This window comes from Pinus tabuliformis, chromosome 8 (genome assembly GCF_031772625.1).
Source record: "Pinus tabuliformis cultivar Carrire ecotype Pingquan chromosome 8, CPIR1, whole genome shotgun sequence".
Classification (NCBI taxonomy): domain Eukaryota; kingdom Viridiplantae; phylum Streptophyta; class Pinopsida; order Pinales; family Pinaceae; genus Pinus; species Pinus tabuliformis.
In genome coordinates, this window is record NC_142294.1 from 1,633,745,668 (window position 1) to 1,633,761,491 (window position 15,824).

At 36.8% G+C, this 15,824-nt stretch overlaps 1 protein-coding gene across 3 annotated transcripts; it reads right to left on the reverse strand.

Moving 5' to 3' along the window:
* Positions 1–804: 804 nt before the first annotated feature.
* Positions 805–3,610, reverse strand: LOC149242397 (UDP-glucose 6-dehydrogenase 3-like). 3 transcript variants are annotated; one of them, XM_089374234.1, is made up of 3 exons: positions 3,443–3,610; positions 3,272–3,326; positions 805–2,684 (listed from the first exon to the last, which is right to left on the reverse strand). In XM_089374234.1, exon 3 carries the CDS (start codon positions 2,676–2,678, stop codon positions 1,236–1,238), a length of 1,443 nt encoding a protein of 480 aa, XP_089230360.1. In that variant the 5' UTR covers positions 2,679–2,684; positions 3,272–3,326; positions 3,443–3,610; the 3' UTR covers positions 805–1,235. The 3 variants fall into 3 exon arrangements, with proteins under 3 accessions (XP_089230360.1, XP_089230361.1, XP_089230362.1); XM_089374235.1 differs by having other exon boundaries at positions 805–2,687; XM_089374236.1 differs by lacking the exon at positions 3,272–3,326.
* Between the last annotated feature and the right edge of the window lie 12,214 nt (positions 3,611–15,824).

A 15,824-nucleotide genomic window follows, 5' to 3' on the forward strand; every position in this document is an offset into this window, starting at 1 on the left:
CCCACTATAAGTTCCAATGTATAACAACAGTGCAACTTACTAATCCCATCTCATACCAGAATCTTGTAGCAGTTCAGAAACGAATACCATGGATTACTGAAACTGTACTATAGAAGCATAGTTGAACAACAATGCATATGTCTTCCAAAGTCTACTACTGAAGATTAAGATGAAGAAAAAGGCTAGCCCTTAAACCACAAAGAAAGATTGGTTTCTTGCTTCAAACAAATCAGTTTCTAGACTGATTAAAACCACATACAAAAGCAAAACGTAATAGGATTCCCATATTTATCACATGCCAGCCACCATGCAGCAAAACTTTTCCAAGCAGAACGAAAATTCCACAGGAACAGAATGACCTGGGTCCTGTCCAAAAAATTAGCCTTACTAGACAGTTTTATTTAAAATGAACACTCTACCAAACATTGGGTATTTGAGAACCATGCCTGCAATGTTCTACTTAATAAAACTGAGATATTTGCCAAGATAAATTTCCTAATAAATGCATTTCATTGTCAATGCTTCTTGCAGATATTTCTACAGTAAAAAACTGATATCTCCACAAATGCATATATTAATATCAACATCACCTTGCAGAGTCCATGTTTTATGGTTAGAACAATTGTTCCTTTTACTAAGAATCAGTAAGATAAAACCAGTCGCATTTATAGAAATACCAATTCATCAAATTTCCAGGCAGAGCATTCATTGGATAAAATGGAACACATCACAGGTTACCACATAGCTTCAAACTTCAGGGCAAAACCTTCAAATTCTAGAATATAACGCACACAGATGCCCATAGAATTTCAAAAATGTAGGCATATGCAGTTAAGTATTAAAGGACTAGAAAAAAATATCAGGAGTTTAAAATCTCCAAAAATCCAGACAACCCTACAACCCCATAGGATTTTACCAGACCGGAAAACAATACCATCTGAATGATCCTTTATATAGAACTCCAGATAATCAATGGCAGAGGATTCTGCTAAAAGATATGCTACTCAAACAAAATGTTTCTAAGTTATTGATTCCATCTGTGCTAAAAACAATAGATCCTTCTAGAAATAATGATAGCTAATACCATCCACCTAATCAAAGCAACGTGAAAAGTGAAACCCATTCCCATGGTTTCTAAGGATCAAGTTCAATCACCATCTTCTGAAAGCCTCTTCTGACAGTAAAGTTTGCAGAACCACTGTCTAATATGAAGAGACAAAAAGGACTTCAATCTTCTATGCTGATGCAGGGAGGTCTTTCACCCACGGATCTAGAGGCTTACCAATGGAGTAAACAATGAAACCAATCTTCCTAAGCTTCTCCACATCAACAATGTTCCGACCATCAAAAATGAATGCAGGTTTCTGCATATTGTCATGAATTTTCTGAAAGTCAAGAGTCTTGAACTCATCCCACTCTGTTAAAATGCACACTCCATGAGCATCTTTGGTTGCTTCATAAGCATCCCAAACCACGCTGACTTGCTTGATAGCAGAAGGGCTCATAGGTTGCAAATGAGGAGGATGGTCCCAATCAAATTTGTTCATGGAGAGGTCTCTCTGAATTTGATCCTCTGTTACTTGTGGGTCATAAATGCTGATATTCGCTTTGTCTCCAAGAAGCCCCTTGCATACATCAATGGCTGGAGTTTCTCGAGTATCACCAGTATCCTTCTTGAATGCAAAACCTAGAACTGCAATTTTCTTTCCTGATACTGTGTTGAACATCGAGGAAACCACACGGTTTACAAACCTTGACTTCTGATAGTCATTGATCTTAATGACTCCTTTCCAGTAGTTTGCAACTTCTATAAGTCCATTGCACTCACAAATGTAAATCAGGTTCAGAATATCCTTCTGAAAACAGGACCCACCAAAACCAACACTAGCATTCAAGAACTTTGGACCAATTCTCGAATCCTTACCAACAGCATAAGCAACTTCTGTGACATCTGCCCCAGTTGCTTCACACAGAGCTGACATTGCATTTACTGACGAGATTCTCTGGGCCAAAACTGCATTTGCGGCAAGCTTTGAAAGCTCTGCAGACCACAGATTTGTAGCAATAATCCTATCTTCAGGAACCCAGTTGGCATAAACTGCCTTCAAAGCTTCCACTGCTTTTTGTCCTTCTGGAGTCTCCCGGCCTCCAATAAGTACACGATCAGGGTTTAGAAGGTCTTGAATTGCAGTTCCTTCAGCAAGAAACTCTGGATTTGAGAGAATTTGGAAATTAATTCCCTTGGTATTATGTGTGAGAATTTTCTCAATTGCCTCTGCTGTTTTTACTGGAACTGTAGATTTCTCCACAACAATTTTGTCAGATTTTGAAACATCCGCAATCATTCGAGCTGCGCTTTCCCAATATGTTAGATCTGCAGCCTTCCCAGCCCCAAGACCCCGGGTTTTAGTGTGTGTGTTCACAGACACAAATATAATGTCAGCTTCCAAAACATGCTTCTCCACATCAGAGCTGAAAAACAAGTTTTTCCCTCTGCAACCTTTTACGACTTCATCAAGACCAGGCTCATAGATTGGCAGCTGGTCACTATTCCATGCGGCAATCCTAGCAGATGAAATATCTACGACAACGACTTCAATGGCAGGACATTTAAGTGCAATGATGGCCATTGTTGGCCCACCAACATATCCAGCTCCAAGACAGCAGATCTTCACCATCTTTACCTGCTAAAGGAACAAAAGACCTTAATCCAAGATATTATAGGAAAGATCAGTTAAAATACAGATTAATTGAGCTAATCTAATAGCTTTCGTGAGAAGAAACATTCCAACGCGTTTAACTATCGAATTAAGCTTGATTCGTTTCGGAAGCATTGTATGGAGTTTCCAACTAAGAAATAGGAACTGTTTGAAATGTTAAGAAAATATGCAGGATCATAAAGAATTCAAGACTAACTCATCTAAATTCGTATTCAACCAAGCAGAATATCTGAACCATGACAGAGATCACAAATCAAAAACAGATGTAGGCCTCGTATTGGTTGCTGAAAAAACCTTTGAAACCAGATCTCTACGATTTCAACCAGATGCAGAGAATTTCAGCTTGAAAATGCAAATGCACTCAGATCAAGACAATTTAAACATGTAGATCAGAAACCTGACCAATTCAGGCAATGTTTTACAAGCAAACGAAACAATTTCCAGATAAATTTAGTGGTATATTCTTCATAATCAGAGATTTGAAGGCAAATGAGATCAGATCTGGACAACTTAAACTTACAGACCTACTTGTTAACTAAAACTGAAAATACCTGAAGTGAAATTGAGCAGATAAGTGCAAATGAAAAGGGAATCCAGCAAAGAAACCTGTTAAAATTGCCACAAACAAATCAAATCAACGGATCTTCTTGAAAAGCAAAAAAATCTAAAGACACGTTATTTACACAATACCAAGATAAACAAGCTGTGATTTAGGCACTCACCCTGATCGGTCTCAAAGATCCAAAGATATCCAAAGAGACCTGTATCGGCCGGCCGACGAGAGCTCAAGATAGAAGCGCGCGTTTAGAACACTCGCCCGGCACTGCTTAAATATATTTTAGCGCGTCCAAACCCGTTGAAGATTTGACTCCTTCACCACCGGCACGGCCCTACATTTATTGATTAAAGAATATTTAAAACATTATTTCACACGGTTTCCTTCTAGGTAAAAAATATCACTCATACCAACTTACCACTGTCGCAACATGTATGAAAATCATAAAATAAGAGTTAAGATCTTTATTCTTTTGAGTTTTCACCGTCCAGATCTAGGCAAAGCCATCATTTTTTTTTGACAATATCAATGACACCTCGTCCGCAAAATTTTCAACATAAGCGTTTAATGGCAGGAAGAAACTTTGAATCCAAGTCAAATACGCAAAATTGGTCCAAATTCGCTGGAAACGTGTGCCCACATAATCGAAAAAAAATTGACAGCATGTGGAAAAAGATTGAAGAAGAAAATTATTCCAGGTAAAAAGTCAATTAAAGGGTGCTCATTCATTACTCCTCAACCTAAAACAAAACAAATCCCCCTTTCTAAACTCAAACCTAACATCGATAAACGAATAGTTGCCGCAATATTACGTCTGTTTAACGCGTAAAAGCCTAAATAAACAGCGTATTTCCAGCTGTTTAACATGTAGAGCCTAATTAAATGGCTTTTTCTGGAAAAGGAAATGCTTAAATGAACCGCAATCAACGGGAAAAATTTAAACACAGTCAAATTACCTGAGGTCGGCGTCCTTGAGAACTATTACCAGACTGTAAGTTCGAATGTGGCAAAATCTTTATACGCAGAGTAAGGCAAAAGTGCTTCTGCGAAAAACCTTACCTATGATTTGTATCGCCAAGCCTGTGCTTTCCTGTAATTTATAGTATTGCCGCCATTAATGTGGCTTATGTTTTTCAAATTAAATATTGAAATAATAAGTTATTTTTAAGTTACGTTATTATTTGTGTATTTTTGGGGATTTTCCGTAAATTAAGTACTTAAATTAAGTATTTTTTGGTTCCACAAACAAATAAATAATCTTATTTATAATTTAATATCTCACTCTGTTATGAATTAAATCAAAAATATTTTATAAATTTAAATAAAAAAATTCCTATATCAATTTAAAAATAATTAATTTAACTTTTAATAGAAAATGGTAAGTCCATTAACACTAGAAAACCGTTACAATACACCAAAACCACTCCAAAATGAATTAAATTTAAATTATTATTATAAATTTAAATAAAAAAACTCAAAAATATTTCGCTCAGTTATGTATTAAACCAAAAATATTATTATAAATTTAAATAAAAACATCATATATTAAATTAGAAATTTTTAATTTGATTTTTAATAGAAAGTGGTAAGTCAATTAACACTAAAAACAGTTACAATACATAAACCACTTAATTATGAGTTAAAATAAATTTATTATTATAAATTTAAATAAAAATCGCAATAATATCTCACTCAGTTTTGAATTAAATCAAAAATATTATTTTAAATTTAAATAAAAAATCATATATTAATTTAGAAATCTTTAGTTTAATTTTTAATAGAACGTGGTAATTCAATTAACACTACAAAAATTAAAAACAGTTACAATACACCTAAACCACTCACTTATGAATTAAATCAAAATTATTATTATAAATTTAAATAAAAAAACTCATATATCAATGTAAAGTTATTAATTTAATTTAATCTTTTAATTGAAAGTAGTAAAATTTATTTGAAAGTGGTAAAACTCACTCTAATTTAGTGATCAATTAATAGTGAGGATGGTTACGATACACATAAACTTATTATGGCTTATTGGTCAAGAAAATATAATTTTAGAAATCAATTTAATATAAAATTAAATTATTATTTAATAGAAATTGGTGCATTTTGTATTATAGTTATTTTTTTTTTATGTGTTTTAGCTTTTTTGGCATATTTTTTTGGTATTTTTACTATAAAAAAAAAAGGTTAAAATCACAAGTTTGAACTATGTAGTTTACATAATTTAGGAGACCTAGGAGGTTTTGAGACCGTTGAATCCATTTATGCTTCCAAAACTTCATTTTAAATAACTAAAATCACAATTTTGCCCAAAATTGTATCACCCACAAAACTTGAAAAATTGGACAACAACAAATAAAAATGAGGGGTGTGGTACTATTCAACATTTTAATATGGCTTATAACTTACTAAATGGGTCTTTTTCACGACAATTTTTCTCGTTAGTTTTAAGCAAAATCCGACAGATATTTTTAAAAACTTGAGTTTAAAGTGTTTCATCCACTGTTGATAATATTGCCGAGATATCGGCGATATTCGGAAATATCGCGATATTTTCGGCGAGCCGATATATCGCCGACCAAATATCGCGATATTTTATGGGTTTGAAAATATCGCGTGATTTCCGATATATCGCCGATATTTCGGAAAATATCGCGCAACAACGTAAAATATCGCCCGGTGACAGTGAATTCTTTCCGCGCGGCCTATAAAATTCGATTTTTGGTTTTTTTGATGTCATTTTGTTTTTCTGAGCGCTGGAGAAGGAATGTGGTTGCTGCCAAGGAGGGATTGAACGAATCCATAGCCATTATTGCCAATTTGCCACCAAGAACAAAGATTTCTCTAAGCTGCAAGTGCCAAGAACAGTGAGACATCTCATTCTTCCCTACAATCAGTTTGCTTGGTTTTTGTTTTCCATTTCAAAATGCAAGGGTTTTAAATTTATCACCATAGTGTGCACTGTGTAGGAGAGAGATTCCTTCAGTAAAATCATGACCAAAATAGGTCCAAAAAATAGAACAGTTAGACAATTCCTTCACATGACAGTTTTTTTACCTTCTTGTTGAAGTGCATTTTGAATAATAATTGAAGTAAATGGTTGATCTTCATCTCACTAAAACAGATTGAAAATCCATTTCTATTTCACATCAGATTGGAACTATTAACTTAAGAAACTCTCCATGCCACTGTTATGGCCATACATCATCATCGAGTTACTTAGAGCCTAGAGGATCATTGTTGTCAGGAGAGTCAAGCTCACTATGATGTGTCACATCTATATCAGGCCTGTATCATTGTCAAGTGACAAGTCATCATCAGGTTCATATCACTGTCAAGGTAATACAAATACAAAAGAGGTCACTGCTAGCCTCTAGGAGGTTGAAACCGTTGAATACCGAGGTCTAATAATGCACCTACAGCAGTGGTATAATAATTAATTATTAATTAAGTAACAGTCACCTCATTTCCTCATTTCCTTGGCATATCATTTGCAATTTTGCATTCACCTCATTTCCTTGGCATATCATTTGCAATTTTGCATTCACCTCATTTCCTTGGCATATCATTTGCAATTTTGCATTGTTAGGCTCTTTCATTGCTTGGCATCTTTGGTTAAAGTGGCAATTATTGCATGATACAAGCTCACTGCCCTCTTAACTTTTAAGTCTGCTCTTTTTTAAATTTTTCATGCCCATTGCAAAATTGCAAATTTGCAAATAATGTAGCAAAAAAAGTTAAAACTGTTTTGTAAAATGATGTGGTTATTAACTTATTTATAATTTTGTATTACTTATTAAGTTACTAATTCCAATTTTTTTTTGGTGCTCTAGGTTTCCTTTTGAGTTAGCCCACTACAAAATACAAATATGCCAAAAGCCTTGGACCCATTTTGGGAGTATGGGAGCCCTAATGGTGGGACAAATCGTGCATATCTTACATGCAAATTGTGTGGGACCAAGATGACAGGTGGGATTACACGACTGAAATACCATCTTGCTAGACTCAGTGGACATGATGTTGGGGTTTGTTAGGCCCCTATACTACTAGTGTAACCACTTATTGTTATTATTACAACCCACTTATTATATTGATGTACCCATGTAGTGCCCATATTGTTACTATTGTGCCCCATAGAAGCCCACTATTGTTATTATTGTGCCCTTACATTATTATTGTTATGTCGGCTCTGATTATGTTATGACCCCTTAGACTCCTATATATAGAAAGGAGGTCTTTTCATTTGTATCATCCAAGAATTGTTCATTTATGTAATGTAAAGGAGGTTGCCCCCTCGAAGAGGCTGAATTCTAAGGCGTTGATCTATCTTTTCTATCTTTTCTTGAGCTGGTTCCATAACATTTGGTATCAGAGCTTTGGATTCTAGGGTTTTGCTGCTCCAAACAGGTCATCGTGGCATTTTCGCTATAAATTTTTTTCTGTGACGTTTCAGAAGTCACAAAAAAAACCCATTTGAGAAGAAATCGCGCTGAACCTTGGTTCCGAATTTCAGAGTGTTTTGCGCAATATTTGCAGAGATATGATCTGAGGAATTTGGTCTTTTTGCAGACTCCTGAATTACATGCAAAACAGGTGACCTGGGGAAAATCATCATAACTTTCTCTCTGGGGATCAGATTGAAATTTCATAAAAAGGTACAGAAAGAGGACGGACTGTAGTTTATTGTATGCATTTTTCAGATCCAAAGGTCAAAACAATGACTCGTGGCACATCGTACAAGTTCGCTCTACTGAACTAGTCTATAATCAAGTCGCTGTGGGATATTTCGCATAACTCTTCCTTGGAGAATCCAAATTGGGTCAAACTTGTGGCATTGGAAAGAGGACACCGAGGGCTACTACAGGCCACAATTTTAGAACTTCAAGATCTAAAAGTACAAAGTTACAGTCGTTTCAAGATCGATCTCCTAAAATCAAGAAAAAGTGAGATGAGGAAGTTTGATGGCAAGGATCCGGTAAATTGGATACTACAGATGGAGAAATATTTCGATCTACATGAGGTGCAACTGCTACAAGAGGTATGTATTGCATCTTCATATTTAGAACCGGATCAATTTTTATGGTATGAAGGGCTTTGTTCTCGTAAAAAACTTGTTACGTGGTCAATTTTCACGGAGGAAATGATAGCACATTATGAGGATACAAAGAGCAACACCTTCTTTAGAGCAACACCACAACAATTGGAAAGAGTAAAAGGGCTTTGTGACATAGTGGAAAGCAAAATTATGGAAACCAGGAAGCATACCCCTCACAACTATAAAGATGGAAGTGTTGTTTCTCCTAGCCTTCCACAACCTACAAGGGTTACACCACAACAATTAGAAGAAAAAAGAGAAAAAGGGCTTTGTTACAATTGTGATAGAAAATGCATTAAAGGTCATAAGTGTGCTGAGAAGAAATTATTTTACATAGAATATGAAGAGGAGGAAGAAAAGGATCAAGAAAAATCAAAAGAACAAGATATGCGCCAGGACCCCACCCCAAAGAAAGAAGAAATGAATCAGACGATATATTGTAAAGCATTGGCAAGAATTACCACTTCTCAAACTCTCAAGATAGAAGGACATATCAAGAAGAAAAAGGTGCAAGAAGTGAAAGATCACATCGAGAAAGAAGAAATGAATCCAACCATATCTTGTAATTCATTGGTCGAAATTACCACTCCTCACACTATCAAGATAGAAGGACATATCAAGAAGAAAAATGTTCAAGAAGTGAAATATCACATCGAGCATCAAGAAATGAATCCGACCATATCTTGTAAAGGATTGGAAGAAATTACCACTCCTCACACTCTAGAGATAGAAGGACATATCAAGAAGAAAAAGGTTCAAGCAGTGAAAGATCACATTGAGCATCAACAACAAGTTCCCCAACTTTTAAAGGAGAACGCCACTTCGGTGCAAAATCAAATGAAACAACAGGTAGATCAACATTGTAGTGAAAAATGTTTTGATGTAGGTGATTGGGTATTTTTACTGCTACATCTCAAGCAAGATATTTATGAGAAGGAAATGTTGGCAATACTACATACACTTAAAAAATGGCGACCTTACCGAAAGGGAAGACTCTTCAAAGATGAGGATGTGGAAGCATTGTTTTGTGCTATTTCTCTTATCCAACCAGATTGGATAAACGAAGCAAGGGATGAATGGAAGAAGGATGAAGAAGTATGGCCACTTATTCAAAAGTTGCAAAAGATCCCAATTCAAACAATATTGCCAGAAATTGAAGAGGAAGGAAAAATCATAGTGGAACCTGGAGCAGTCACAGAAACAAGAACTCGATAGCTACAAAATTGATCAATTTCAGAGTATCTCATCAAGTGGAAGAACTTACCCGCTAAAGATTCCACATGGGAGGACAAGAATTTTATACAGAAGCATCAAGAACTACTCAGGCGTTGAGGACAACGCTTTTTGAAGGAGAGGGGCATGTTAGGCCCCTATACTACTAGTGTAACCCCTTATTGTTATTATTACAACCCACTTATTATATTGATGTACCCATGTAGTGCCCATATTGTTACTATGGTGCCCCATAGAAGCCCACTATTGTTATTATTGCGCCCTTACATTATTATTGTTATGTCGGCTCTGATTATGTTATGACCCCTTAGACTCCTATATATAGAAAGGAGGTCTTTTCATTTGTATCATCCAAGAATTGTTCATTTATGTAATGTAAAGGAGGTTGCCCCCTCGAAGAGGCTGAATTCTAAGGCGTTGATCTACCTTTTCTATCTTTTCTTGAGCTGGTTCCATAACAGGGTTTGTACAGTTTCTAGTCCAGAGCTTATACAAAAAGCTCTTGAGGCAATTGAAGAAAAGGACAAAAAGAAGGAAGAGGCGGAAAGAAACAAAGTTGAATGTGCAGGTAGATCTTTCGGGATATCTTCACCTGATTTTGGTGTTGAGGGTAGTGGGCCTAGTGGCCCTAGTGGGAGGGGCTCCACAACTAGCACACCATCACATGCTACTGCTAGTGTGAGTGCGAGGTCATCATTTTTTGTTCCACGAACAGGAGCTGGAGCACAACCTGGCATAAAATCGCTTGTTAAAAAAAGGTAGAAGCAAGAAGCAGATAGAGTCATGGGGAGGTGTATTTTTTGGAGCGACTTACCTCTAAGCATCACAAAAACCAATCAATTTTGGCAGCCAATGTGTGATGCTATTGATGTTGTGGGCCCAGGGTACAAAAGTGCCACATATGAGGAGTTGCGGGGGCCAATTCTTCAAGCAGAAAAACAGGACATCGACTCTAGATTGGCGGAGTTGAAAAAGACATGGGAAGTCACTGGATGCACAATGATGTCTGATGGTTGGACAGATAGGAAGGGTAGGACCCTTCTAAATTTCTTGGTACATTGTCCTAAAGGTACCATGTTTATTAAATCGTTCGATGCATCAGAACATATCAGAGATGCAGCAACGATATGTGAGTTGTTAGATGGGTTGATTCGGGAGATTGGTGTGCAAAATGTGGTGCAAGTCATAACAGACAATGCAGCTAATTATGTGTCTGTCGGCAGAATGCTTATGGAGAGGCATCCCACATTGTTCTGGACTCCATGTGCAACGCATTGTCTTGATTTGTTGCTTGAGGATATGGGGAAACTCTCCTTCATCAAGGAGGCAGTTGATATGACTAGGAGCATCCCCAAGTTTATTTATAAGTTTTGTTCTTAGCCTTATGAGGAGGTTCACTAGAAACAAGGAGTTGCGGCGTCCTGCCATCACACGTTTTGCCACAACCTTTATTACTCTTCAGTCTTTGCTTCGATGTCAGTTCGAGTTGAAGCAAATGTTTGTGTCTGATGATTGGCGTAATTGTAGATACAACAGGAGACCTGATGGGAAAGCCATTGCAAAAATGGTGTACTCTGAGACATTTTGGCGTGGAGTAGAAGAAGCATGTGCAGTTAGCGAACCTATAGTAAAGGTTCTTAGATTGGTGGATGGAGAGAAGCCTGCAATGCCTTATTTGTATGAGGGCATGGACAGGGCCAAGGAGGCCATTCGTTCCTATTATGCAGACAAGGGTTCTGCTGGCCTTGATAGGCAGATGATGTTATGGGATGTGATCGATAGTCGATGGACAGGGATGCTTCATCAACCCATTCATGCAGCAGCACTCTTCCTCAACCCCACATTTTCATACAAATGCAACTTTGATTTTGATGGCGAGGTGATGGAAGGGCTCCATTCCTGTATTCAAAGGATGGTACCTGATCCTGAGCTTCATAGCCAAATCAATCGCGAGATACAGTCTTATCGGGATTGTGTTGGCCTATTTGGCTTTGATGATGCCATTAGGAAAAGGACCCTCTTCATGCCACGTAAGTGACAAGTCATCACTCATTAGAAATTAGAATTTTAAATTTAATTATGTTTTAACTTTTAAGTTTTTGAATTTTTTATTTCATTATTTTGTTGTAGATATTTGGTGGCGAAGCTATGGTGCAAGGGCACCAAATTTGCAAAAATTGGCTATACGAATCTTGAGTCAAACATGTAGCTCTTCAAGGTGTGAGCGCAATTGGAGTGTATTTGAGAAAATACATGCCAAAAAGCACAACAGGTATAACTTTGAACTCAAGCCTTCAGTTGAGCAATTACACTTATTGTAATTTTTAATATTTAATTTATGACCTTCAAGTGTCAAGAGTCAAGAGTCAAGACTCATTACTTTTTTTAACACTCTTACAGGTTGGAGTTCGCACGCCTCAACGATTTGGTCTATGTGCATTACAACATCCGACTTCGAGTGAGGCAAATAGAATCACCAATGGATCCAGATGCCATTTCCTTAGACAATATTGATGTATCGTCTCCATGGAGGGTGGAGTCAGAGGAGCCCATATTGGAGGAGTCACCTTCATGGTTAGAGCCAGTGGCAGATGATCCATTAGAGCAGGGGCAGTAAGAGGCAGACTCGGAGTCAGAGGAGCAGCAACACTTAGAGGAGGAGGAGGAGGAGGAGGAGGAGGAGGACACTGCGGGAGCATCAACATCAACACCATCTGCTATAGATATAGGAGAGCATAGCTCCATACCTAGCACTCATTATTTGACATTAGGTGCACAGGCAGGGTCAGGGCCTTCTACTACTAGGGGCAGGCCTGGCAAACAGCCCATCATGTTTTCCCGTAAAAGGGGGAGAGGGCAGTAGATAGATAGCTACTAGTTTTATTTGTTATGCTACATGTAACTCATGATGATGAGATACTTTTATATATGTGATGTTATTTTGTATTGGTTCTCCACATTTGAGTCCTTGAATGGACAATTATCAGGGATCAGCAGGATTTGGTATCGCCTTTGATATATCATTTCTATTTGACATCATATATATCAGTGTTTTCTTCATATTTATGTGCCAATGTGTTTATTTCATGTTGTTATTGCTTTATATGTTTAAAATTCTGAAAAAAATGAATATATTATGCATTTTTTATGCTTGCTGATATTTGCCGATATTTTTGCCGATATTGCCGATAAGATATTTTTTGGACCCTCGCCGATATTTTCCCGATACCGATATTATCAACACTAGTTTCATCTGTAAAATTCCAGTGTCCTGGTTTTTTTTAGAGTGTTGAATCCATTTATGCATTCTAAAATGTGTTTTAAACAACAAAAAATCACATTCTTTCTTGAAAGTATTTTAGCGGATTCTCGTGAAAAATTCTATTTCGTCTATAAGTTAGACTATGCCTTTTAATACAGATAAAATGAGATAACAATATAAAAAAACAAATCCATAATTTTTTCTCTAAGAAAATTTTTAAAATTCTAGAATTATTATTAATTATTTGGCTTGTATAAAGCCTTACAAAGTGAACCAGCAAAATTACATATTTGCAAAACCTCAAAACCTATACCCATGAGGTGTAGACCAATTGGTTTGTGTTGGATTTAGTTCCCATGAAGCCACAGGTTCAAATATCATGGGAAGGGCTTGAGGATAGGAGCCACCTTTTGGGGATTTAAACTATCCCAAGGGCATCCAAGCTCGATCGAGTTTCGCACTAGCCTAAGCTCAACCTAGTTAAAAAACAAAAACAAAAAACAAAAAACAAAAAACTACATATTGTTGCTACTAGGCTTAGGGTGGGAAGAGTTAATTCTTCCTTACACATTGTTGTTACTAGGCTTAGGGTGGGAAGAGTTAATTCTTTCCTACACATTGTTGCTACTAGGCTTAGGGTGGGAAGAGTTAATTCTTCCCATATCACTGCTGAAAGTGGGAATGGATATATGCCTCTAACATGTTTAAAGTGTTGGTTCAAGTGTCTTCCTCCACAATTGTTTCTCACTCATATCCTAATGAATCTACATAAATCATTACTGAGGCAAAGTACCTTAGCTCTACAAAACTAGGTTTTGCTTAGCTCCATGTGTCTAACTCTCTCTTGCAAAACTTTGATTTGGTATTCTTCCTCTTCCAACTTCTTCTCCCCTCATCCACATTGTCTATTGGAGGGGCTAATCGACCCATTAACTAGACCTAATGTTATGAATATAATTCATAACAAGTAAATAAATAAAATAAAAGTAAATATTAAACAATTAGATATTGGTTATGTTAAATAATCATTAAGTTAAGTGAAAAGGCATGTCTAAAAGACATGCCCAGTCATGAAAGGACATCTGCTTAGGTATATATATGTGTGTCCTCATTGTAACATTCATCACTTATACTTTTTTATATATAATAAATTATTATTTCAAATAACTCTTGTGTATTTCAACATTTAAAGTCTACAAGCTATCAATTTTTATGCTTCAGTGGTATCAGAGCCATGGCGCACAATATAATCATGCAAGTTTTTAAACGTTGTTCGCCGCACAATGTGTCATTACATTCACGTCCTGATTGTGTTGAGCAATTTAATAAAATTCAAGAAGTATTTCAGCGATTAGAAAAATCATGTGCAGAAGTTAAAGCATGTCGAAAGGAAATCGATAGTAAGGAAGATGATAACGATAGTGAAGAAACAAAAGAAGATGAAGCAGTAAATGATTATAATGTTCAATATTATGATGAAGGCATATCAAGATCATCAAGTGCTCCGTTGATACCTGCAGGCCCAAGACCTACTGTTCCTATTGTATCCATTCAAAATGTTCCATTGTTGTCACAGTCTCTTAGTGCATTAGGAAGACTAGGACTTGGAGATTCTATGGCTTCAAATTGCATGTTTCTATCCCAAAGTTCACAGGTGCCTCAGTCATACAAAATGGTTGTTATTAGAAAGAATAAGAGTACTTACGCTGGACATGTTACTCTTTTGGTCTCGAATGCTAACACTCTAGCAGTGACAAGTGCCTCTCAAGGTTCCATTACTTCACATTCTAGTGATTCTTGTGGTTTTATGCAAAAATCTCTTTCAACTTGTGTGTTACCTCCATGTACAATTCCAGGTTCTCCTCAATCAAGTCATAGGATGGACATGCATAATGAATATTCCTCAGGTCGAACAAATGGTGATGCCTCGCCTTCTTCATTTGGGGCTATTGGATCATATATTCGCACATCACAATTATCTTTCTTGATTGGACCTGAAAAAAGCTGCGTATTTGTGTTGTTGCTGATCAAAGTGAGGATCCTGTGGGCTTCACTTTTGGCTCAATAACTCCTGAGATGCTAAATCGGCAAAGTTCTCATGGGCACACACTAGATGTTGAAGATTCCTATTCTCATGTACAAGAAAAATATTTCAGAGTGGACCAGCTTGATCATCAACCAAGTTTACTGGATCAGTATACACATCAACAACCACAGAGAGGGAAGAATCGGGAAGCTTTCCAAGTTCATTCTAAGCTTGATGGTCATGATATCAGATTCCAGCAAGCTACAATGAATGATCTTGGTATACAAGGACCCCTGATGCATGTATATCCATCTACTGATATCAAGCAGGTTAGTCCTATCATGTCAGAATAATTTCCTCATCTCGACATCATCAATGACTTGCTTGATGACGAACATTATCGAGGCAAATACCTTAGTGTAATGTTGCAGCATCTAGGTGGGCAACATTTAAATCGACGCATTCCTTTTCCTGGGCTTGAAAGGAGAAATTCAGTTCATTTGCTTCCAGAAGTAAATCTCGTCAAAGGAGATAGGGTTGAGATATCCAGATTGCATGAAGCTGGTTTGGATAGAATTCAATCTTCAAGAGAGAAGCATGCTGTTGTTTTCTTCAATAAAATGTAGGAGTACAGGGTTAAGCAGAATGAGGAGGCTCAGAAGATTGTCGTCCAATGGCTTTGCGAGAGAGGGGTTGCAAGTTATGCAGAGAATTTAGTGAAACATTTGGCAAATACGTATTATCTAGATGAAGAGATTTGTAATACACTCGTTAAAGGGTGGTGCGTTGCAGAGAAATTGAATGAAGCCAAGAGAATGGTGAATGAGATGTCAATTGGACAAATTTCCATGGGGGTGACGGATTACAATGCCTTGCCTGATTGCATTTGCAAGTTGTGCAGAGAGAAGGACCTGTTTCAGCTCTTT